Genomic DNA, 22,375 nt, shown 5'->3' on the forward strand with positions numbered 1-22,375 from the left:
TATTTATAATTGAATCTTAATTGAAATTATTGATATCTTAACTACTTAAAATGAAGATTTGTGTCTTCTTTAATACAAATACATTGTACAATGAAATAGGATTCAAAATGGATATATTAATATTACAAAAACTTGTTTTTAAATTTTTTTATTCAATAAAATGAATAAAGTGTGAAATTTGTAAATTAACGGTAAGATTTCTGGTAGCGTGCCCTGGCACCTGGACCACCAAACTTCTTTGGCTCGCACCGCCTTGGGTCAGCAACCAAAAGTGTACGATCATACTGAATTAGAATATCTTTTACTTCCTTTTTACTTGCTTCGTCGACATCTGAAAACAGACAGATTAAATGTGAATAGAATTGTATATATAATTCTACAAATTTGCATCCTCTATTTATACTTACATTTTTGATAGTATGCTACAAGAGCTTTAGAAATAGCTTGACGAATAGCATATATTTGGGCAACGTGACCACCACCGCTTACTCTTACCCTGATGTCAACTCCAGAGAACTTTTCCTACATAAGAAACAAAGGAAACTGGATTATTAAAATAGCTTCTTTTAACAAATATCACACAATGTGTTTCCTCAGTGTCTCTGTTTCTAATCACAAATAATCATGTTCGGAATAAGGGAACATCATACATGAATTTTAACAAAACATGAAAAACAATACAGAATGGAATTTCTGTTCCACAATTACTGGGTAGGACTTACCTTGCCAAGTAACAAAATTGGTTCTTGTAATTTATACTGTAACACACGAGGTTCTACCAATTCCAACGGCCGTCCATTTACACGGAGATTTCCACGGCCCCGTTTACAGTAAGCAACCGCCGTTGCACTTTTCTGTAAATATAAATGTACACATTTGTAGGAACACGCGCAAACATAACCTAAAATAACTTTGAATAATTAACACTCACTTTGCGTCCGAAGACTTGCACGGACTGAATAGGTTCCTTTTGTTTCTGAAAAGAAATTACATGTCAATATGACGTGAAAAATATGTATTTATTTTTCATAGAGCACACAAAACCTTTACAATTCGTCTAATAAGAAACATACCTTCTGCATTTTGGAAACCACGTCGTGGAAAGGAAGTTCAACGATGGCGGTGCGATGTTTTCGACCGTAACACTGCGGTGGTCAAATGCAAGCATTTATCTAACTTCCGTTTACTGGCGCAAAGTACAAATGCGAAAGGCTCAACTTTAATTTGAGAAATTAAAATAATTAGAAGCAAATTTACGGAGAAAAATGGGACACGAGTTTAATTAATCTTTAGTCTGTCATATAATCTCATTATTTGTGATATAGAATAACTGTAAAAACGAGCATAAATATTTTATTCTAAACTGTTAATTTTTTCAGGTATGGTGGATCACAAAAATATTAGCACACAGATTCTTGCTAGTGTCGTGACTACAATTTAATAAATTGAGGAGATCCAAGACTAACGTATTAATAATGTAGCAAGTATTGTGAATCCTCTATTAACTTTTCCGAAAAAAAACAATTTGAAGATTCAGTAATAATTTATATGTATTATACTAAATAAATATTTTTTTCATGTTCAGCGTTGTCGGCGGCCATTTTTGTACATGTAAGGTATACAAATATAAGTCAAGGTATTTTCAAAATAATATTTTATTACAATCTATGTATAAAGTGCATGTAAATAGTACATTGTATTTCGACATAACAGTTCAAGTGTTTCGACAATTCCAAAAATTTAACAACCAGGTACTAAGTATCGGTAATTGCAGGTATTTGTCTTCGGGTCAAAAACAGTTCCAGCACTACACCGGAATTCGTACGCCACGTAATGATCGACTACTTTTATACACTGATAAAAGCGTGTACAGTCACTAGGATGTCGAGCGAAGCCTTCTTTCGTACATATATTGTCCGATGGCGAAGGTATGGTGGCCTCGCCTGGCTTTGAGGTGGTTACAGGAGGAAACGTTGGAACTGGAGTATTTCCTCTTAAATCCTTGTTCAGAGCCACCAGTAGAGGGTACTGTGAACCGCAACTACCGCTGAAGTCGTCGGTTTCGATACTCCATACCATAGCACCTCCCAGATTTTTGGAATTGATGTATGCAGCCTTAACAGCGATAGACCTGAAAATAACCGACACACACTTATTATATTATTTCCAATTTTTACTTTCATATCTGAACTATAGAATGTATCAAGTATATTTTTCTAAAAAAATCATATTTTATGAAAAGAGTAATAGGAGCATTGGTCACATTTAAATTGACTGTACCTTCTGTACCTTCAATCAATTCTAATAATCTATATACACTCTAGATTGCGTAGATGATTAAGAAATACTCACTCAACGTCATCATATCCGACCCACTGGTCGCCGTTAAAAGCGTAAGGTGTTTTATCTGCATCGGAACGCCTAACGGTCCAGCCCTGTTTAACGTACTGGCAGATTTCATTATAACCAAGCATTCCTGCCTCTCTTGTGTAGGGTCCAGCCGTTCCAGCACCTCTTGCTGGAGCACCTATACCTGTATTGCTGGGATTCGATAAGGTGAAGGATCTTCCGTAAGCGGGAATACCAAGGATGATCTTGTCAGCGGGCGCGCCTTGAGAGAGCCAGTAACCGACAGCCGCATCCTGAAATTTTTCGTATCAAGATTAATGCAACATTCTCCTTCTAGAGAAGACTATCATTATACCTACCGCACAGTCTTTTGAAGACGAGTACAAAGGTGCGTTCAGTCCCGTATGTCTATTCCATGACCCATTGAAGTCGTACGTCATCAGATTAATGAAATGAACGTATTGAGCTACTTGTGAAATTATGTACGATTTAGCAGCCGATGACTGGGCTGCTGCGCTCGCTATGCTAAGAAGGAAGCCATGCTTGTCGAACTCTTGTCTCAATTCCCTCAGCAAAGCGACGAAGTTCTGCTTGTCGGCCGCTTGACCACCTCGCTGGTTCGGATATTCCCAATCAAGGTCGAAACCATCGAAGTTATATTGCTGCAGGAACTGAACCACGTTCCGAACGAATTTAGCGCGGGTTGCTGGATTACTAGCAACTTGCGAGTACTTGATGGAGCCCTCGTTCCAACCACCCATCGCGATCATAATCTTCGAATCTGGACTCGCCTGTCGGAGTCTGGTAAACTTCCCAAAGCCATCTTTACCGTCAGGTAAATCCATCCACGCATCTAATATCTGGACATCACCCTCGGTACTAACACCGATAAAAGTGTAGATCAGATGTGTACATAATTTCGGTTCGATTTCAGAAACCTCGAATTTCCCTTTGCCAGGACGATACGCAGCCCAGCTGCCATAGTAGCAAACGATCTTTCCTGGATAGATCATAGAAAATTTTATCATGAATCAGATAGTTGATCTTGTAATCGATGTACCGTCCTAATCAGAGTGTGATCACATATCTTGTAACAATCTTACGATATTAACCTTCTAGTATAGATAACGATATAATTTTTGGATTAAGGACAGGTTACATTACGTTTAATGGTTTTATCAGCGGTAATCTGATACTTACTGTCTGCAATAGCGCTTGTGGCGATGAACACCAGAAAAGACACAAGATATACTATCTTGATCATCTGTAAACAATGAAAGAAAAAATCTTTGACAAATATTAAAAACCGTGACCCTTTCTTTTGTGAGCTGTGCCGATTGATAAAAATGATCGATCGTTCAAATTAATAAGTGTGCCACTACATACATCTTTTTTATAACACTTTTCACAATTTATAATTGTAGTGATTAATGAAAGACGTAAAAAGGGTGTGTAATATTAGCTGAAATTGAGAGATCTGTGGCTAACTTTTAATATTGCTTTTTGAAGGAAAATGTAGTTATAACTAGTAGTTAATTTTAAAACAAATAGGAACATTTGTTAGTAATTACAGTATTTTTATCTCTTCATTTGACTGTCAAATAATGTCAGAAAAGTAGCACTACTTATTCAATTTCTTGCTTATGCACTACTCCAATTTTTGTTCAACAAAAACTCGCTTTCTTAAAAAAAATAAATCAAAAGTATAGAATAATATTTTGTTACACTACACTACTTTCAAACTTCCTCTCCAAGAGAATTGACAATTGTATTCTATATTTTCTAAGTATTTAACTCTTCGTATTAGTAAAATTGTTCACGTTGTTTAGAATATCAAAGACCGTAAATCACATTTACTTTTCGAATATCTTTTTAACTTCTGAGTTGTCACAGGTGCATGCAAGAAACTTAAACCATGCGTAACTTATGCGTCACGAATTGTAAACGCGCGGAATGATACCAAACGATAACGAACGATAATTTATAGTAAATCGAATGAAAATGATTAAATGAAACATGAGGAAAGATGTTATATTGCAGGAGAAAGAGTCATGAAATCGAAATATCTATTGTATAACAGTAGAGTTAAATATTACTTAATTAATCGCGAATTTGATGGATTGAGGATTACGAATAATTAACGATTACCTGTATCAAAATTGTAGATTTGAATCCAACTTGAACACTGTTAGCGGGTTACAATAGGTCAGGCGTGTCGCTGGTTCCTAACTGGACTGGCTATCTTTAAATCGTTTATCGTGCATCGGATACTGATATTGAACTATTCTATTTTTTCACAGGTGTACTTAACCCAGACCTTTATATAGTAAATTCGTGTCTTCCGATTGCAAACAGAACACGTCATTAAAGCTGGTTTTATTATCATGTTTTTTTTTCTTCTTGATATGCTATCTAAATATCTATTTATCAAATACATTGGAAAGAAATATGTATTTGGCTTAGTCAAACATATATATAACTATTTAGTTTCATATAGAATAAAATTACTATTGAATAAAGTGCTGATGAAAGTAATGATAATAGTAGGATTACTATTTGTCTTCAACGCGGCAATCTTCATTTGTCGGAACTGGAATCAAAGCTTCCAAGTATTTTGTCGAAGACTTGTCGCAATATTTGTTAGTTAAATATTGCTTATCGGTTGATTCAGAAAAATTCAATGAAATGTTTTTTGGTAGCTTATAGTGAAGATTTCACTGAGATTTTCAGAGATTACAAGTACAAATAATTTCCCAGTTATAAGAGGGAAGATAAATTAACCCACTGCACTATAATTTATTTGACAGGCGAGCATGACTATTAGTCGAGTATAACTATTACCACAATGTGAAAACAATGATAAATAAAAAGAAGTAGAATGTTATGCTTATTTTGTATTCTTGACTTTGCAAATTATAGCTGAAATTTCAAACGCATTGAAAGCATAAGTGATTCATGGACGTAACTTGTCATTTTTAATACAAGGATTTAAACATGATTTACCAGGAATCTCAGGAATCATGCCATAACCCCGAAAAATCCTCCTTTCTTCATATTCTTGGTATTTGTTTGTAAAAATATAAATGGATTACATGGAATACAATTTTATTATACGTGGCTCTTGGGAGATTAAATTAAATGTCTCCAAATATTTACAAACATGTTTATTTTTTGGCAAGATTTATGACGGTTAATTTTGAATTTAACTGAACATTATTGCAACACGTGGACCAAAATTGCAAAATTGCTAGATCGTAAAGGTGTAAAATTATAAAATTACGAACTCGCAATAACGATAGAGATCTGAGAGGATAAGGATTTAGGAGGAAAAAGAAGTATCTAAGTAGATAAAGATTTAAGCGGATAGAGATCTAGAAGGATAAGAATCTAGAAAGATATCTTGGTGGATATTTAGAAAGATAAGGAACTAAGAATTTAGAAATCTGAGGAAAAATGTAGAGTTTTGGACATTTGAAGTTCTACAAATCTAGAGACCTAGAGACTAGTGATCTTAAATAGTACAAATAGTATACCTCCATTTAACATACACATTTCGCTTTTACTAAATACACATGTCCATGTGTATGTGCATATTATCTGAACAGTATTTAAGTGGGGTCGAAATTGTATACTCTGAATCACATGTTTATGGTTAATGAAATTCTTATAATTTCTTATGTATTTAATGATATATTATCTTTATAATTATACAAGGAATTTCCCGAATTGCATATTTGCAGTTCAACGCAATACACGAAGATAAAAATACATTTCAGAAATTAACAAACATAAAAGTTTTAATATACAGTTACAATACAATAATACATACTAATAATTAGTTTATATATAACAAATAAAATGAATGTATAGACGGGTACACAGATATTAAATCCGAACTTCATCCATTTAAAACACTATTCACAGTTCTCAACAAAGGATATCTCGGTCCGCAACTTCCACTGAAGTCATCGGTATCGATGCTCCATAACATAGCACCCCCAAGGCCTTTAATGTTAATGTACGTAGCCTTTTTGCGAACAGAGCTGAAAATAATCATAGTCTTATAATTACGTTCATTCACAATCGTTACTTTCGTACATTGTTGACACTCACATAACGTCATCGTATCCGACCCACTGGTCGCTGTTAAAAGCGTAAGGTGTTTTATCTGCATCGGAACGCCTAACGATCCAGCCCTTTTTAATATACTCGCAGATTTCGTTATAACCAAGCATTCCTGCCTCTCTTGTGTAGGGTCCAGCCGTTCCAGCACCTCTTGCTGGAGCACCTATATCTGTATTGCTGGGATTCGATAAGGTGAAGGATCTTCCGTAAGCGGGAATACCAAGGATGATCTTGTCAGCGGGCGCGCCTTGGGAGAGCCAGTAACAGACAGCCGCATCCTGAAATAACGTTTTTCGTATCAAGATTAATGCAACATTCTCCTTCTAGAGAAGACTATCACTGTACCTACCGCACAGTCTTTTGAAGACGAGTACAAAGGTGCGTTCAGTCCCGTATGTCTGTTCCATGACCCATTGAAGTCGTACGTCATCAGATTAATGAAATGAACGTATTGAGCTACTTGTGAAATTATGTACGATTTAGCAGCCAATGACTCGGCAGCTGCGCTTGCTATGCTAAGAAGGTAGCCATGCTTATCGAACTCTTGTCTCAATTCCCTCAGCAAAGCGACGAAGTTCTGCTTGTCGGACGCTTGACCACCTCGCTGGTTCGGATATTCCCAGTCAAGGTCGAAACCATCGAAGTTATATTGCTTCAGGAACTTGACCACGTTCCGAACGAATTTAGCACGGGTTGCAGGATTACTAGCAACTTGCGAGAACGTGCTGGAGGACTCGTTCCAACCACCCATCGCGACCATGATTTTTGTGTTTGGACTCGACTGACGGAGTCTGGTAAATTTCCCAAAGCCATCTTTGCCATCAGGTAGATCCAACCAATTATCTACCACACGGACATCGCCGTCGGCGGTGATACCGGTAAAGGCGTAGATGAGGTGTGTACATAGTGTCGGGTCGATATCAGAGACCTCGCATTTTCCCTTGTCAGGACGATAAGCAGCCCAGCTACCATAGTAGCAAACGACCTTTTCTATGAAGACAAGAGAAAATAATTAATTTTATAATATGTGTATCTTCGTAATCTATAAATAATTAAATATTGTAAAAATTGGAATTTTGTATTTAGTGTAGATTCAATTTAAACAGAAGCACAGCTGCAAACATTCAAGGTGTACATCGCGGAAGAATATATGTACTTCAGTTTGAAAGTACTAAGTTAGGCTGTGGTTAAGTTAGTACTTACTTTTTGTCATAGCGCTTATACCGACAGATACTAGAATAGTTACCTTAAACATTTAAAAATGAAATAGCGATTATTGCTGCATTTCTGCTTTTCGTAGATTATTTTAATATTTTTAAACTAAAACACTTAACAAATTGTAAAGAAGGAATTCAACACTTACTTTTTTTACAATTATGCAATTTTTTACTTTAGTTGGAACATTCGTTCTATTCTCACTAAAGTCACTCAGTCGATTTTATGTACTGATCTGGTATCAGTTATGTGTCATAATACCTCGTATAAGTTAATCTTATCAAAAGCAAAGATTTTGTAAAATAAAACTTTTAGTTTCTCTTTAGAAAATTAAAATCGAGAAGCGTTCAAAATATTCTATATTTTCAATTTCTTTGTTGGTGACTTTCATTTGTTAGAAAGCGATGATTCAAAGCAGAGCGATGATCATATCTGAATATAGTATCGGCGTACCTGAGAGCGAAGAAAAAGAAGAAATATCAAAAACAGATGATGATGCGATAAATGTACCAGATCAAAACAATATTATACTCGCTTCTGTTTATACGTTTATAAAATAAAATAGTATATCAATAATATAACAATTTATATTAAATCAAAGCTCTTACTTATATTCGTTTCCGGTCGTAATAATCTCATGCGTATAAATTTTGTTGTTCAAATTGATTTCGTTTGTTTAGTGGGCAACTTGATCAGTTATTACCTTTAATACATATAAATGTAACCTTTTTAATATTATCCTGAATATTATAAAAAGTTTTTTGCATAATAAATCATGAAACTTTCGGCTTCATGATCATCCGAACTGCGCATGCGCGTTACCACAGACTGTAAAGTGTATAGAACCAAACTTAGTTAATATGCGCAAGAAAAATGACACCTTCTTTCTTTTGTGGAACAGAATACATCTACGTGTAAAATTTTATTTACATTTACAATTCATTGTACATAAAATGAATTAATATTATTTAGTATTATGGTATTAATGGAAAATAAAATGATTATGATCTAGATCATTGGTACATATTTTAAAGTCTACGATGCGCTATCATTTTGTTACGTCTTTTAATAGCTTCTCTACGCATTCTTCTCCAATATTGTTTTGTATTTGGATCTAACTCTGACAATTCTACTTTTGTAGTCCTTAAACTCCATAACCATTCTGGATATTGATCATCAGGTTTTAGTGGTACCTCTTCTCCTTCTTTATAATAATTTAATCCGCACACATGAGTTAACAATTTGTTAACATCCTTTTCAACTGGGATTCGTAGTTTTTCTGATTTACCTCCTTTCTTTACCTTCAGTGCTGAAAAAAAGATAATGTGTACAAAAATATTTTCTGGAGTATATTTGGCGTGAGCTTAAAATTGATTTAAGTAATTGTTATATTTCATAGAATTTTATACTTAATATATCAGATAGCATTATTATGAACGATAATAGTATCACTCCTTTTTATAATTGGTAGATTAAAAAAGGAAAACAATAATAAATTTCATGAATCCAGAAAGATACAAAACATAATATAACCTATACACGCATAAAAATACAATGTTACTCTTGGATTATAGATTAATTCAATTGAAATTTATTACCTGCAGTCCCAGCTTTAGGAACTGTCGCATACTGTGCCGAAATAACATAATTTGTCCTTAAGAAAGACAGTCGCAAAACAGAAAAAATAGACATCCTTATTTATTATAACCAACAAATTTCAAATTTGATTTCACAAAAGAATGGTACTATCAGATGGTAAATTTTTGTTCCTTTTGCGCAAGTTAATTCCGATTGGTTTTAACGTACTCCAAGTATAATATACTTGTTGAAGTTTCGATGTTTAGTAAATTCTAACTCAAAAGTTAGTATTTAATTCAGAATATTATTATTTCAATCATTATAATTCTTAGAATTTTGTAATTTATTTATACATGGTATACGTAGTTATTATATGAAGCGGTACTTTCAAACATTGACAACGGTAGAGGTATTGAATGCGCAACGACAAACAATAAAATAAGTTTTATATTCGAGTTATACTATTACAATTTTATCAAAAAGTTTACGATGCGTAATATGTTATAAATGTATCAGCATCGTTTTAAATGATTATAATAGAATTTTCGAATCTGTGGGATGATGTATTAATTATTATTTCGTGTTTTTATTATGTAATGCCAGAGAGTAGCGATAGATCAACGCGGGTACGTTTAATTCTTTTGTAAATTATTAAAATAAATGTCATCTACTCTTTCTAGTTTTATATATATTATAATTTATTTAATACCGTAGACAAAGTCAGTAGCTATTGGTATAAACGGAATAAAAGGAAGATCAACAAAAAGTCGATCAAATAATCAAGAGGATCACTTCCTAACAATTGCACCCGCTTTGCCTATTTTACCGGGAGCACCAGTACCTCCAAAATTATCTAAACGTTGTTATAATTCATTTAGGTATTAATAAATAATATAAATTAATGCATATTTTCATATTAAATAAATAATTAAAATTTGTTCCTATTTCATATAGAAATACTATTATATATTTAAGAGTTACATATTTCTTAGGAATTAACTAATTTTGTTTTAATATATTTTCTTATGTAGCTTAGCAGATTCTCCATTTAACATAGAACATGACAAAGTCGAAGGTTCTAACACAGTTACATTACAATGGTCAAGTGAAGGAAAAAATATTGTGGCAACAAGAACTGCTGCAGAGAAAGAAAAAAATCCAGATAGGATATGTCTTGACAGACGAGGTCTTACTACGTTTCCAAATATAGTTGGAGAGCCACGTTTACGTTTATTGTCTCTTCAACATAATCTTTTAACAAAGATTGAGAATAGCAATTTCTCTAAGTTAACAAAATTAGTATTTCTTGACTTGTATGATAATCAGATAGAAAGGATTTGTAATTTTGAATTATTAGAAAATTTAAGAGTATTATTAATTGGAAAAAATAGAATTAAAAAGATCGAAGGGCTGAAGTCGCTTTCTAAGTTAGAAGTTTTAGATCTTCATGGCAATCAGATTGTACAAATTTCAGATTTAAATAATCTGGTGTCTTTAAAAGTTCTTAACTTAGCTGGGAATAATATCAAAGTAATAGGCTACAATGATTTTCAAGGGTTAACAGCTCTGAAAGAGTTAAACCTAAGACGTAATAAAATAAAAAGATTATTAGCTTTTGATGAAACCCCACAGTTACAGAAACTATATTTAAGTAATAATGATATTCATAAGTAAGTATCCCATTAATTCATATTTATAGATAACTTCTCACTTATTAATAAATTATATTTTAGAATTGAAGACATAGGCAGTCTTGCAAAAGCGTTACAACTTAGAGAAATAACAATTGATGGGAACCCTGTAACATTAACCGGAGACTATGTTTCTTTCCTTGTATCATATTTACCACATTTACAGCTTTTATCAACTATGCCAATTACTGAACAAACTCGAAGAGCTGCTATGGCCTGGAGGACAACAAAAGAACAAAGTAATTCTACTTTTTTAAATCTTACTGCACAAGTTTGTATGAATGTTCGACGAGAAGAGATAATATCAAATGCTAAAACAAATTGGGAATTTCTTAGATGTCATACTAAATCCTCCACAGATAAAAGTAACAATGAAAACAACGTTCGACCCAATATGTTAAAAATTCAAAAATCGAATAAATTTAATATGCTGAGACCTCAGAACTTAGAAAAAGTAAAAGCAAAAGATTTCGGAAGTTTAACATCTATAAATGAAAATATAGAAGCGACGAAAATAAATATTAAAAAAAGGAGTAATTCTAGCGATAATTTATTCCGTTTAAAAGACACAACTAAAACCTATCCATTAGAATTTAAACTACCGCCTATTTTAGGTTCAATTGTAGATAATTTAATCAATACTAAATTTGATGACAAAATAATTATAAGCAATGAAAATCTAACAAAAGCAAGGACCGGAAACGATACTGACAGCACAGCGAGTAGCGATTCAGAAATTTTTAAATGCCATGAAAATTTCAAGAGTTGTTTGAAACCTCACATGATAGACTCTGTTAATCATATTTCTCAAAATAATATTGACAAGTTTCTAACTAATGAGATTGATCCAGCGGATCTTCTTTCATCTGCATTAGAAATTGCTGCTGATATTAATGAAAATGAAAATTGCACATTATTCAAATCTTCTCCATTATCAATAAATGAGAAGCAAATTTCAAAATTTCATAATCAACATATTATGAGTGATTGTCAATCAAAATCAAGCATCGGTTCCTCTGGATACTGTTCTTTAAGTTCCAAAACCAACAGTATGGATAGTTGTAAATCGGTATTAAGTGATTCCAGTACATCATCTGTTGCTAGAAGTGTATTGCAGAAGCATAAAACTTTAGAGAAAGATAGAAATAGAGTCAAGAGTGCTCAAATAAAGAAAGTAGTGTATTATAAAAGTAATCGAGCAGCAACTGCTAGAGCTAAATATAGAGCTATAGCACCACCAAATCCAACTCCTGTACAAAATCTATCAAAAGAAAGAGAACAAGGTGTGTTGTATAGTATAATTTATTATATTTTTTCATTACAGTATACTTGATGTATGTTCTCTGTACTCAATATAGAAATATAATATTTTTGTTGATCAATTCTCATAGGAGGAGACTATTTGATAGAAATAGTTGGTCGATGTTTAAACATTTATGGCCAAGGTGCATTACGTTTTATTGACCGACCATGGGATTCTTCAAAAGCTGAAGATGTTAATGTAATTAAATTTAATTATGTACAGTTTAATGATGTGGCCAAAGTTTTATGTAAAATAAAAAATAGATTTCCGAACATAGAACATTTTATGTTTAAAGAAACTAATATTACATATCTTGGGCAGCTTAATGCTTTAGCTGAAGCACAAGGGTTAACAAGTATTCATTTAGAAACAGGAAATCCAATTCTATCAAAAGATTGGAAAGTTTATGCTATATTTCGCTTGGCCCATTGGGGCCTCAAAGTTATTAATGGAAAAGAAGTAAATATTTTATATCAAATGATGTTCATAAAATATCTTTACTAAAAAATTACATGTAGAGAGAAGTTTTCATGTATTAAGATATTAACTTTATATACAGATTACTAATGCAGAAGTTGACTTTGCAAACAAAGAATATGCTGGTCTTGTTGATATTGTAATGTGTTCATTACCTGAATCTTTGTTACAACCTTTATTGCAAAGACTTCAATTAGAAAAAGTTCAAAAACAAAATGGAGAACAAATTACTGCCAAACAATTTTTACTTAACAGTGATCCAGCTCTTAGAAGCGTCGTTGCTAAAGAGGCATTACAGTGGAGAAAAGGAAGTATAACACAGGTAATAAAATAATAATATAATCTTCTATAGATTTGTAGTTTCAACTACTCATTTTCTATTTTTGCTCTCTTTCTGCTAAAATTGCAGGAAGATCTTATTTGGAGACACAAAGGAAAAATACATCTACTAAATCTAATAAATCTCACTGTGGATGCAATACAAAAGTTACAGTTACTTGAAAATACATGGCCAAGTATTTTATACGAAATAATTCACTCTACTTTATCCGATTTTTCTGATATGGATACATATATGAAACGTTGTTTCAAAACACTTGAAGATGATAAATGATAATTAGTTTACTTCGTATAAATACAGTTTAAAATTAGCAAATTCTATATACCAATTGATATTGTATAAGTATTCAATTTTTGATTAATAATTGTTAAGTACAATTACAAGATAATGTTATCTTTTATGAATTTGTATATTTATGTAGCTTGTATGAATTCGCATATGTGTTCATATGTATTTTGTTAATGTTTAATTATAGAACATGATCTATACACTTGTTGTTTAAAATAATTTCGACTACAAATTAAAGTGCGGTATCAAGACTTATATACAATTTATTTATGATTACGTGATAGTTAAGTTTACAGCAGTAATACATAATAATCTAACGCACTTTAAAAAATGTTTACAATATTAATCTGCATTTCATAAAAAAAAGGTTAATTGGCACTTTAAGCTACTGAAAAATTCTTGTACATCTTATGTTTAATTCTTTTATTCTATAAGTTAGGTCGAACGAATAAGGATGAATACTATTTACAATAGCAATGAAATGCAATCACGTAAAAAAGAATTCATTTCTTTCATATCATTTCGTTCCAATGATAGATTCCACGCTAAAAGAAATCGTCGATTTCTTCTCCATGCAAGATCCATTCTTGGATGTAGAAATATCATCGCGATCCGTGGAAGCGAAATTGTTGAAATTCTTTTTCACCTTACGGGGTTCTGCGACATGTTCAAACCACGGAATCGAGGAATACATCGAAGGAAAGGGCTGTATCTTCTTCGAACTCTCAGGTTCTTGATTATATTCCTGATTGTGTGATAAACCATTCAGTAACGGAGGATCTGCGGTAACTGAAACGAGAGAACATTGTCAGTCTACAAAATTACAAATTACTGTAATAAATTGCAAAAATGGTTAATACTGATAGAAGAAATAGAATTGTGGATGTTGTAAATGAAGCGGGTAATGATTATAAAACATCACATGCAGATAATTGAAGAAATATTAAAATACAATTCTTTGAAACATTGTATACATTAACAACAGCTGACACCACACGGACGTTACTCTTTTACGATTTCCCATAAAGCAAATTTCCTCCTAACAGTAACAAGTATAAATATAAATTTAAACAATGTAACTTTTACTGCATTTTACAACTGACACATACAAATAAAAAAAATAGAGGTAACAAAATTTTATACAATTTTAAAATGAATATAAACATTATTTTAGCGGTATGTTCTTCCAGGATTAATCAAGGTTGCACTGGATCATACTACAGTAGACTCTTGCTATATTGCCATGAACAGGAGTATAACACCAGAAAATTGCCGGAGGTAGCAACATGTAGATTAAAAAGTTTTCTTCTTTAATACTTGAGACACCTATATAACGTGATACGTTGTACAGCGCGCAACCCTATAACAGCGATATACCGCGTACAGAATACTAACATGCTGTAGGTAAGCCGTGAATAGTCTTTAATCCGTAGAAACCTTGCGTTACGCTGATGCTAGTTTGCGTGAAGTGTAACTGATGACGTTGAAAGTTCTTCGTTCTTCTGCACACAGGTTGATCATTTTTAATCAAGTACGGCGGACTGGTTGTATCCATTGGCGTGTGACAGACAGTCGAGACATTATCACCGAAGTAATTACCATGAGCCTGTTGCTGTCTTCTTAGGGCAACTTGCGCAGCCATCACCCGCTGTCTTTCGACCACTAACAAACAACAAGGACAACGGCAGTCCTTCCATGCGCAGGACCTCTTGTGGCCCTTCAAACCGGAAATCACACCGTGGTTCCTGCATCTCGCGCACTTTGGACTACGCAGACGTTGCTCGATACCCGAAGTCATTTGGCTTGAGTTGCCGTTTTCGGTCTTCATTCTGAATCTTCTAGCTTGATTTCTCGGTTCACTAATCAATTAGTCTCAATGTAACATTTTGCAACGAGTTACATGCTTGTGTTATTAAAAGATCACTATAGCTTCCGAAATCACTTGTTGACAGAAGTATGTCTTTCAAATTATTATTCTTTCACCAAACTTGCGAAACACCCTAATTGTTCCCTCCTTTCCAGTTTGCGAGACTATCGGACGAAGCGATCGGCGTTCACCGTTGAATGAGTTATATACACAGAGGAATCTTTTTCCTTCGTCAAAGGAGGTGTATCCTCGTCTCCTCCTACCGATTCAAAATGTATTTTTAGAGAAGAAACACGTTCGGATTGGTTCGAAACGCAAACAAACTCCGCCACGGTTCTGGACCAACAGCCAATCGAGGCTGGCTTGCATCTCGATGCTCTTATTACCATCAACTTGTATCATCTCGAGAAAAAGCCGAGGATCTTCGTTAAATGGGAACGACTTCTTTAATTACAGCCCCCGCGTAATGGGACCGTGTCGGTCTTTCTCGGACAAACAGAGAGTCCTTTACGCGAAACCAGAAGATTTATCGAGCATAATTCCTCGACAGTGTACTGATTGAAAAAGGTCAAATTACATCAATTTATTAGCTGGACCGAATTAAGAAGTCAGTTCTTAACGTTGTGAAAAAATCATTGCTTCTTTGACACACCGATTGTTACATTGTGCTTTAAAAATTTAGATAATATTGTTATTTTTAACGCATCTCATATATTTGACAATATTTTTAGAGATAAAGTAATTCAGAAATATTTTGACATAAGATGTACAGTGTTATAGTTAGTTTTGACATCACTTTTATAATAGAAATGATGAATAATTAATTAACTGAATTAATTGGTAAAGAAAGTTGTTGTGATAAAGTAAGAATCATGTCTTCAATATCGTCAACTCTTTCAGGAGGAACGTAGGTGTTCCAGCTAACTTCACTCTCCTTTGAAATGTAAACCGACATGCCGTTTCCTCCCCGTTGGAAGAGTATATAAGATTTTTATCCGAAACAAGGGAAGAACATAACATTCGAAGTGTCTAGCACTAAAAGCTACCGGTTTGAAAAGAACACTCATACGTTAAGAAAACATACTCGAAACTAATATTAACTGTGCGTTGGCAACATCCGAGAGGATCGTATTAACGAGCTCTTAGAGCAAGATCACAGAAAGAATGCCATGTGGCCGCAGCTGGCGTTCGGTACCGTTGTTAGTCGAATGAGATTCTCTCTCTCTTCTATTTTCGCAGTACGTGATAGAACGAAAAGAGGGATGAGATTGCAATGTTCTCCGCTTTCCGATACTTCGGCAATATCGTATATATTTTTAGTTGTAACCGAAAGTGAGCCTCCACTTGGCATTGGCGTAGCTTGAGTTTTTGTCTGCGGTTATTTCTATTAACGAGCTGACAAATGTTTCAATCATTCTTGGCGAAAAGCGGAGGACAATTTTGTATTTTGCGAACGATGAAATCCTCTGATGTTTAACTTTTCGTTACATCTTTTACAAGAATTCTAATAAGTACATAATACTAATAAGACAATAAATGAATGGAATATTAACAACAATAGTACGGTGTTAAAAAGTATGGTATGATCTGGCTACATTTATACAAGCGATATCTATAACAAGAGAGGTCTATTTCGAATCACTGTTTCACGAATTTTTTATGAAAGATGAAAGCAGCGATAGGACAAGTTTAAATTTACATCTATCGGTAGGCACGCGTGAAACGCACCGAGGAATTTGCCCTAATGAGCGTGGAACGAAGGGGTGTCATCTTAGACGCTCTTTCCTCTTCCCATCGACACGGACAGCTCTGCCCTCAAGGGTGTTGTCAGTACGGCAAATATGTTGACAGGTCATTCAACATCTTTCCGTCGCTGCTAACGTTGAAGACGCGTGACTGAAGCGATGTTGCACCTCAGAATATCCATAGCTAAGATTGGACCTTTTCTGCTGCAAAAACTTCTATTCCGTACCAAGAATTTTAACAAGAAAATTATTAATAACGGAAAGGGAACAGGAAGTGATGATTCAACTGTTGGTATAAGGGAGCTGTGTTTGCTTAGACTCCCTGTTCCCTGTGAACATTCTGTAGGAACTTAGAATACATTATACACCATGTTAAAAGATTTTTAATTTATAAATTAACAAAGTCTTTAAAATCACTAAATCATGTTTAATGTAAGGTATTAATATTGTTAACAGAGCTAGTCCACCTAATGTACAACTTATAACGATGCCAATAGACTCACCTAGTATAGCATCTATTAAAAAGAAAACCAAAACCAGCGTTTTGTTTCTAAATTGTAAAATAACCGAGTATCAAAAGTAGGCGATGCTGTGTCACCGACGATTTTGACATTTGCAAATCGACGCACTTTGCATTTGTTCACGCGATACGATTATCCGTGGTATACAAATTCCGCAAATTAGACCATCGCGTAAAAACTTCCTCGTAGGAGATCTTTGCGGGTTCGCGCGGTCTCAAATGCGCGTCGTCGAAGAACGTACCGTAACCCGTAGGAAGTTGCAAACATGTTATGTAACTCAAAATTTAAACGATAAGTGTTAATATAAACGTCGAGCAAAACATTGTGAGAAAATTTGAAACGAGATCCTTAAGGAATATAGTTATTGCAAAATATGTATGTACGTTCAGCCGTTTACGTGAGGAAAATACTGTCCGATCGGCGGTACCATTTCGCTCATCTGACAAGGTGAGAACGTGAGATGTAATAGATGTAAGTCGCTGGTTATATTGGTAGGGAAGAAATAGGACATTTGTGGAGTTAGCGTTGGTCAAGTATCTCTTTTGATATTTCATGTATATGTACATGTATGATATGTACGTATCACATGTGATGTATGATATGTGGTGATACTTGACCATGTACCTTTGATATTACAGCGATATTTGTATCCTCGGATGAGCAATAATGTGAGAGCACAATTATCTACTATGTTAATAGTGTACTGAACTTCATGTGAAGATGGCAGTATGAGTTACACTTCATTTTAATGATTTTTATATACATTGCAGAGATAACCAGTAATCGTGGTTGCGATGCCCCACTGCACCTCCAACTTCGCTTGGTACTTAGGAAAGTTCATCGCAGGTTTCACAGGGATGCTATTCTTTTACTTCGGTTTTTTAAAAGAGAGGTAAGCTTCGAATTTCATACAAAACTTTGAACATATGTATTTGTAATAAAGTTTATAACATATGTATTTTACAGAGAATATAAATGTCTATGCAGAGCAAGAATGAGAGAATTCATGCGGCGCAGAGGAGAAAAGTGAGTCACGTTGGTCATACGTGCGAGATTTCTCTAAGGATTTTCCTCGTCAATTGCCCCTAAAGAATATCACGTATCGTATGACCAGCGATATCATGTTCATGGCATAATCATAAGTTCTAATACTTAGTACTAATTCCTGCCCTGTAGACGACCAGGCAGATGCGAATGCAAAGAGGGGTGAGTTGAGGAACGATGCTGACTTTGTAACCCTTTGGATAAACTTAATTGCCAAAAGTCAATGTTACATTAATGGTCCCCATAATTAGATTCGTTCAAATGTCTTCATATCCAAAGGGTTAACAATGTTCCAATCACAGATAAATTAAACAAGAGTGTCTTTAATTTGCACAGAGCACGAGACAAGGTTTATGCTTGCGGGTGTAGAAAACGTTTGGACTTGTGAGTATAATAATGAACAAATTAACTAATACAATTAAGGATAAATTAAGTGATATAATAAATGTTTAGGGTATACGAGGATAAAGGAATGGTTTCTCGAAAAAGATCCTGTGATGATCTCCCGGACTGCACTTGCATTAAGCAGAGGCCTACCTAAAAATGACAATGGTAATTTCGACTTCCCCAGCGAATCGCTGTAAGTCTTACCATCATGAACCAATTCGACTATACAACAAGTTCAGTGATTCCGTGTTTGCTTCGATTGCAGATATTTCTTTGTTAAATTGCGTGTGTTGTATGAAGCTGCATGATCGGAAGTCGAAGGTAAATAAGATGGAAGCTATTTCAATAATTCTTCAGTAAACAATCCGATCAGATTAACATATTATCTGTAAATTCTGCAAAGTGCTCTTAGAAGGAGGCTTGAATATCAGTTTTATTATTTTTGCACAAAATATTAACCTGTTTCAAAGATGCTTTTTAAAAGGAAAGTATTAAAAGAAGTTAATTGTTATTAACACTCAGTCAGTTTTTAAAATCTTTTAAAAGATGTATGTTCTTCTGCCTAAGCAATCATATCTTTTTAAACACATGTCAACAACCCGTTTCTTCGAATTCAGCTTTCAGACTCGTTCACAAGCGTACGAAGAAAACGATCACGTCGACATTGTTTGTTTCGTCACTGCAGCGGAACCGTGTGCCCTCAGAAATTCATGAAGAGAAGAAAGAAACATCGTTGCGTCCATCTGCGTGTCTCTCAAGACGTTATTTTCGATCATTGGAAACCGTGCAATAAACCGAAGTCTGATACAAACAATGTTAACGATACAAAAGTGCACGAATGCCTAAACACAGAACAAGAAATTGCAAACTGTAATACTTTTAAAAATGAAGAAAAAAAGGATATTGAAAACGAAAGAAAATTATGCAATAATTTAGGATCAAGGCCTGAACCTGTGTGCGTTTGTGAAAAACCTCGCGATTACCATTCGCCTCGGTTATCCCCCAAAAAAGTGGAATCGAATCAAACTTTTTCTCAATGTGTTAACCAATCGAATATCTCAAAAGAAGTAGCTAGTAGTAACACAAAATGTATCAACGAAAATATTGTTAAGGCCCAAAGAAAAAGTTCAGATAAATATTCTTCGTTTAAAAAAACACAGAGCGACACGAGTCTCAACGAAACAGTAATCACAGATAATAGTATGGATTCTGTATGTCATAAATTACGCACAAAATGTCCTTCCGTTAAGAAGAAACTATCAGGAGAATGTAAGTCGAATACGAGAAATAAGCAGTCGAACGTTGATAAGACTGAAGACATTTTTGACAACACGTCGTTCTCTTCGAGGCAGAAATGTGGGACAAAACACTTTACAAATAAACATCGATATAATAGGAAGAATAACTGTACTGTTACAGATCGACAAAACGATAGCACATCTCAGAAAAAGCTATTAAGACATTGTGCTAGAAATTGTGCTTGTTGCAGCAAGTTAGTTATGCTATTTTTATTTTTGATACTGTAAACACAACTCAAACTTTATTTTTTGTATCTCATGTTTTATGATTTTATTTTTTTATTAAAACATAATTTTTACAATGTCTCAATTTTTCAGAGAACGCAGCAGTCATCAATGGAACACTAGTCGAAAGGCATCGTCCTCAAAACAGCATCATCCATATTGCAAATTGTACACAAATGTGCAGAAGAACTACTGTCCCTGTGATCACATGAAAGCGAAGAAGAATATTCATACATTTGCTGAAACTCGTCCGTCAAGATATAAAGTACAATCAACGCATTGCAAAGAGAAGCCTACATGGATTATTTTCAAGAATAAGAGATCAGCCAGGTCAAGAATTCTTGAAGAATCAAAATTCGATAACTCCTCGTACTCGTACAGTTCATCGTCAATGTTGACGAATATCACTGAAAATTCGCTTCAAGATGATTCAGCTACTTGTTGGAATCCTTGTTACAAATATTCGCGATATATATCTTCAAGGAACCCACGCAAATATAAAAAATGCAATATAGGTATCGATTCTAATGGACTGTCTTCATCATCGTGCTTGACCTCGTCCAGACGATGCCACTCGTGGGCAATGTTGTCGCAAAACTCTGTCTACGAGCAACAACCAATTTCTTCATCTTCTTGCACGGATATTTCAAGATGGAAACGAAGGAACGAGAAAAGAGTGAGAACGTATTACTCTTCGACTTCGTCCTCGTGTTCTTTGACATCCCTGACGACATACAGGGATGACTATAACCTAGAAAACAGTTACACCGATCAGATTACGTATAACGCATTGAAGAAAAACGACAGGATATTCTACGGAGGAGATGACGTTAAATTGAAGCAAAGATGGAGACCAACGTGCCGCGAACATGAGAAAAGAACCATCCATATGAATGAACGTCGAGTTGCCTGGGACATTTAAGAATATCAGAAGTAATCGGTAAAAGTAATTAGCGTGGAAGAAATATAAATAAAGTGAATAGTAAAAGTATGCGATAGAAGTAATTTTATGAATCAAAACTTTTCAAAGACTTAGAAAAATAATATCTTATAAGCAAGAGGGTACAAACGAATTCCAGCGCATAAAAATTTTGAAAACCACTATTACTGTTCGCTGCGACGCTAGGTACAATTTCAACAATAATTCACGATTTTTGTTTGCACAGCGAACGTGTTGAATCGTAAATTAAATCATGCGACAATGAGAGAAGCGTGAGCAACAACAGTAACGAGTACACGTAATTGGCAGGTACCGAGTTAGCACTGAAACTCCATGAATAAATTGGACGTGGTGCAAAGGAGTGACGTGTCTCGTTGGACGCTTGGAAAATCTGAAACTCGATTAATACGCGTCGTGTCTGTAGGTGAAGAGTCTATAAGTAGATCTTCTACGGACACGAACGTCAGTCATATTCATATATTATATGTTCTGACCTGGTGGACGAAAGCTTCCTTTAACGCTAACGAGATATCCACAATGGTTAACGCTATACATACGTCATGCAATGCCACGATATACATCTTTGCCGAAAATTTCAGCTACAATTTAGTCGACGAAGAGGAAAAAAGGAAACGTTAATACGTTGTATAACGTTTGTAGGTTTTTGAATAGACATTGTTTGTTATACACCAGTGGGCACATTAAGTACCCATTACTTGATATGTTCTTTATACATATAGCATAAATAAAATATTTGATAACTGTGTCGATAATATTTTAAGCTTTGAACTTCGTCAGAATTGAGTTTTGAATCAAAGGAAACATAAGGAAGACAATTCTCGTTTTCGCAGTTTAATCGCGAAAGAAAAACAGTGATTGATCGACGCATCAATGTCCGGTGTTTGTAAACTCCATTTTTTCCCTAAAGTTCTCTCATCTTAATCTGCTCAAGAATCTCTCTGAATGGCGGGCTTTGTAAAGG

At 34.4% G+C, this 22,375-nt stretch overlaps 7 protein-coding genes and 1 long non-coding RNA gene across 18 annotated transcripts; 3 read left to right on the forward strand and 5 right to left on the reverse strand.

Moving 5' to 3' along the window:
• Positions 1-132: 132 nt before the first annotated feature.
• Positions 133-1,145, reverse strand: RpS16 (ribosomal protein S16). Its single transcript, XM_003701839.3, has 5 exons — positions 1,074-1,145; positions 932-976; positions 723-854; positions 408-522; positions 133-331 (listed from the first exon to the last, which is right to left on the reverse strand). Exons 1-5 carry the CDS (start codon positions 1,080-1,082, stop codon positions 186-188), a joined length of 447 nt encoding a protein of 148 aa, XP_003701887.1. The 5' UTR covers positions 1,083-1,145; the 3' UTR covers positions 133-185.
• A 12-nt stretch (positions 1,146-1,157) lies between these two features.
• On the forward strand, positions 1,158-1,912 carry LOC143265260 (uncharacterized). The gene is made up of 4 exons (XR_013039635.1): positions 1,158-1,292; positions 1,380-1,484; positions 1,586-1,636; positions 1,775-1,912. It is a non-coding gene; the product is annotated as an uncharacterized LOC143265260 (long non-coding RNA).
• Positions 1,640-4,687, reverse strand: LOC100880931 (chitinase-3-like protein 1). The gene is made up of 5 exons (XM_012281975.2): positions 4,498-4,687; positions 3,550-3,613; positions 2,709-3,349; positions 2,353-2,642; positions 1,640-2,131 (listed from the first exon to the last, which is right to left on the reverse strand). Exons 2-5 carry the CDS (start codon positions 3,611-3,613, stop codon positions 1,741-1,743), a joined length of 1,386 nt encoding a protein of 461 aa, XP_012137365.1. The 5' UTR covers positions 4,498-4,687; the 3' UTR covers positions 1,640-1,740.
• A 1,332-nt stretch (positions 4,688-6,019) lies between these two features.
• LOC100881046 (chitotriosidase-1) lies at positions 6,020-8,136 on the reverse strand. Its single transcript, XM_012281973.2, has 5 exons — positions 7,838-8,136; positions 7,678-7,720; positions 6,824-7,464; positions 6,463-6,752; positions 6,020-6,392 (listed from the first exon to the last, which is right to left on the reverse strand). Exons 2-5 carry the CDS (start codon positions 7,685-7,687, stop codon positions 6,248-6,250), a joined length of 1,086 nt encoding a protein of 361 aa, XP_012137363.2. The 5' UTR covers positions 7,688-7,720; positions 7,838-8,136; the 3' UTR covers positions 6,020-6,247.
• A 434-nt stretch (positions 8,137-8,570) lies between these two features.
• mRpL54 (mitochondrial ribosomal protein L54) lies at positions 8,571-9,430 on the reverse strand. The gene is made up of 2 exons (XM_003701820.3): positions 9,288-9,430; positions 8,571-8,998 (listed from the first exon to the last, which is right to left on the reverse strand). Exons 1-2 carry the CDS (start codon positions 9,379-9,381, stop codon positions 8,718-8,720), a joined length of 375 nt encoding a protein of 124 aa, XP_003701868.1. The 5' UTR covers positions 9,382-9,430; the 3' UTR covers positions 8,571-8,717.
• A 15-nt stretch (positions 9,431-9,445) lies between these two features.
• LOC100881268 (uncharacterized) lies at positions 9,446-13,566 on the forward strand. Of its 5 annotated transcripts, none has more exons than XM_076536377.1 (8): positions 9,446-9,550; positions 9,634-9,893; positions 9,982-10,145; positions 10,299-10,937; positions 11,001-12,241; positions 12,350-12,720; positions 12,821-13,060; positions 13,148-13,566. In XM_076536377.1, exons 2-8 carry the CDS (start codon positions 9,795-9,797, stop codon positions 13,349-13,351), a joined length of 2,958 nt encoding a protein of 985 aa, XP_076392492.1. In that variant the 5' UTR covers positions 9,446-9,550; positions 9,634-9,794; the 3' UTR covers positions 13,352-13,566. The 5 variants fall into 5 exon arrangements, with proteins under 5 accessions (XP_076392492.1, XP_012137384.1, XP_012137383.1 ...); XM_012281994.2 differs by lacking the exon at positions 9,446-9,550 and having other exon boundaries at positions 9,717-9,893; positions 12,350-12,459; positions 12,583-12,720; XM_012281993.2 differs by lacking the exon at positions 9,446-9,550 and having other exon boundaries at positions 9,717-9,893; positions 11,001-11,197; positions 11,318-12,241.
• LOC100883320 (doublesex- and mab-3-related transcription factor 1A) lies at positions 13,081-15,194 on the reverse strand. 2 transcript variants are annotated; one of them, XM_012281990.2, is made up of 2 exons: positions 14,804-15,194; positions 13,081-14,155 (listed from the first exon to the last, which is right to left on the reverse strand). In XM_012281990.2, the coding sequence occupies exons 1-2, from the start codon at positions 15,192-15,194 to the stop codon at positions 13,884-13,886; spliced, it is 663 nt and encodes a 220-aa protein (XP_012137380.1). In that variant the 3' UTR covers positions 13,081-13,883. The 2 variants fall into 2 exon arrangements, with proteins under 2 accessions (XP_012137380.1, XP_003701888.1); XM_003701840.3 differs by having other exon boundaries at positions 14,762-15,194.
• A 1,750-nt stretch (positions 15,195-16,944) lies between these two features.
• LOC105662065 (uncharacterized) lies at positions 16,945-22,168 on the forward strand. 6 transcript variants are annotated; one of them, XM_076536385.1, is made up of 9 exons: positions 16,945-17,970; positions 18,270-18,391; positions 18,466-18,525; positions 18,656-18,705; positions 18,880-18,927; positions 18,997-19,123; positions 19,170-19,251; positions 19,548-20,422; positions 20,547-22,168. In XM_076536385.1, the coding sequence occupies exons 2-9, from the start codon at positions 18,294-18,296 to the stop codon at positions 21,373-21,375; spliced, it is 2,169 nt and encodes a 722-aa protein (XP_076392500.1). In that variant the 5' UTR covers positions 16,945-17,970; positions 18,270-18,293; the 3' UTR covers positions 21,376-22,168. The 6 variants fall into 6 exon arrangements, with proteins under 6 accessions (XP_076392500.1, XP_076392499.1, XP_012137376.1 ...); XM_076536384.1 differs by having other exon boundaries at positions 16,945-17,946; XM_012281986.2 differs by having other exon boundaries at positions 16,945-17,946; positions 18,997-19,095; positions 19,196-19,251.
• Positions 22,169-22,375: the final 207 nt, after the last annotated feature.

The sequence above is a fragment of the Megachile rotundata genome, chromosome 10 (assembly GCF_050947335.1).
Source record: "Megachile rotundata isolate GNS110a chromosome 10, iyMegRotu1, whole genome shotgun sequence".
NCBI classification, from domain to species: Eukaryota; Metazoa; Arthropoda; class Insecta; order Hymenoptera; family Megachilidae; genus Megachile; species Megachile rotundata.

Bases quoted from the DNA above. Each gene is read 5' to 3' on its own strand.
- LOC100883320 (XM_003701840.3), bottom strand. From the start codon at position 15,194: ATGAAGACCGAAAACGGCAACTCAAGCCAAATGACTTCGGGTATCGAG. The intron at 14,156-14,761 runs GTTAGTATTCTG...CTCTCGTTTCAG, and splicing joins TCACGGCTTACCTACAGCAT to TTACCGCAGATCCTCCGTTA.
- RpS16 (XM_003701839.3), bottom strand. The intron at 855-931 runs GTGAGTGTTAAT...TTATATTTACAG, and splicing joins TGCAAGTCTTCGGACGCAAA to AAAAGTGCAACGGCGGTTGC. The intron at 332-407 runs GTAAGTATAAAT...GTCTGTTTTCAG, and splicing joins TGTAGCATACTATCAAAAAT to ATGTCGACGAAGCAAGTAAA.
- LOC100881046 (XM_012281973.2), bottom strand. The intron at 6,753-6,823 runs GTAGGTACAGTG...ACGTTATTTCAG, and splicing joins CGTCTTCAAAAGACTGTGCG to GATGCGGCTGTCTGTTACTG. The intron at 6,393-6,462 runs GTGAGTGTCAAC...GATTATTTTCAG, and splicing joins GTCGGATACGATGACGTTAT to CTCTGTTCGCAAAAAGGCTA.
- LOC100881268 (XM_076536377.1), top strand. From the start codon at position 9,795: ATGATTATAATAGAATTTTCGAATCTGTGGGATGATGTATTAATTATT. The intron at 10,938-11,000 runs GTAAGTATCCCA...ATTATATTTTAG, and splicing joins AGTAATAATGATATTCATAA to AATTGAAGACATAGGCAGTC. The intron at 13,061-13,147 runs GTAATAAAATAA...CTAAAATTGCAG, and splicing joins GAAAAGGAAGTATAACACAG to GAAGATCTTATTTGGAGACA.
- LOC100880931 (XM_012281975.2), bottom strand. From the start codon at position 3,613: ATGATCAAGATAGTATATCTTGTGTCTTTTCTGGTGTTCATCGCCACA. The intron at 2,643-2,708 runs GTAGGTATAATG...GAAAAATTTCAG, and splicing joins CGTCTTCAAAAGACTGTGCG to GATGCGGCTGTCGGTTACTG. The intron at 2,132-2,352 runs GTGAGTATTTCT...GGTTATTTTCAG, and splicing joins GTCGGATATGATGACGTTGA to GTCTATCGCTGTTAAGGCTG.
- LOC105662065 (XM_076536385.1), top strand. From the start codon at position 18,294: ATGCCCCACTGCACCTCCAACTTCGCTTGGTACTTAGGAAAGTTCATC. The intron at 18,526-18,655 runs GTGAGTCACGTT...TCTAATACTTAG, and splicing joins ATGCGGCGCAGAGGAGAAAA to TACTAATTCCTGCCCTGTAG. The intron at 18,928-18,996 runs GTGAGTATAATA...ATAAATGTTTAG, and splicing joins TGTAGAAAACGTTTGGACTT to GGTATACGAGGATAAAGGAA.
- mRpL54 (XM_003701820.3), bottom strand. From the start codon at position 9,381: ATGTCTATTTTTTCTGTTTTGCGACTGTCTTTCTTAAGGACAAATTAT. The intron at 8,999-9,287 runs GTAATAAATTTC...TCTTTTTTTCAG, and splicing joins TCCTAAAGCTGGGACTGCAG to CACTGAAGGTAAAGAAAGGA.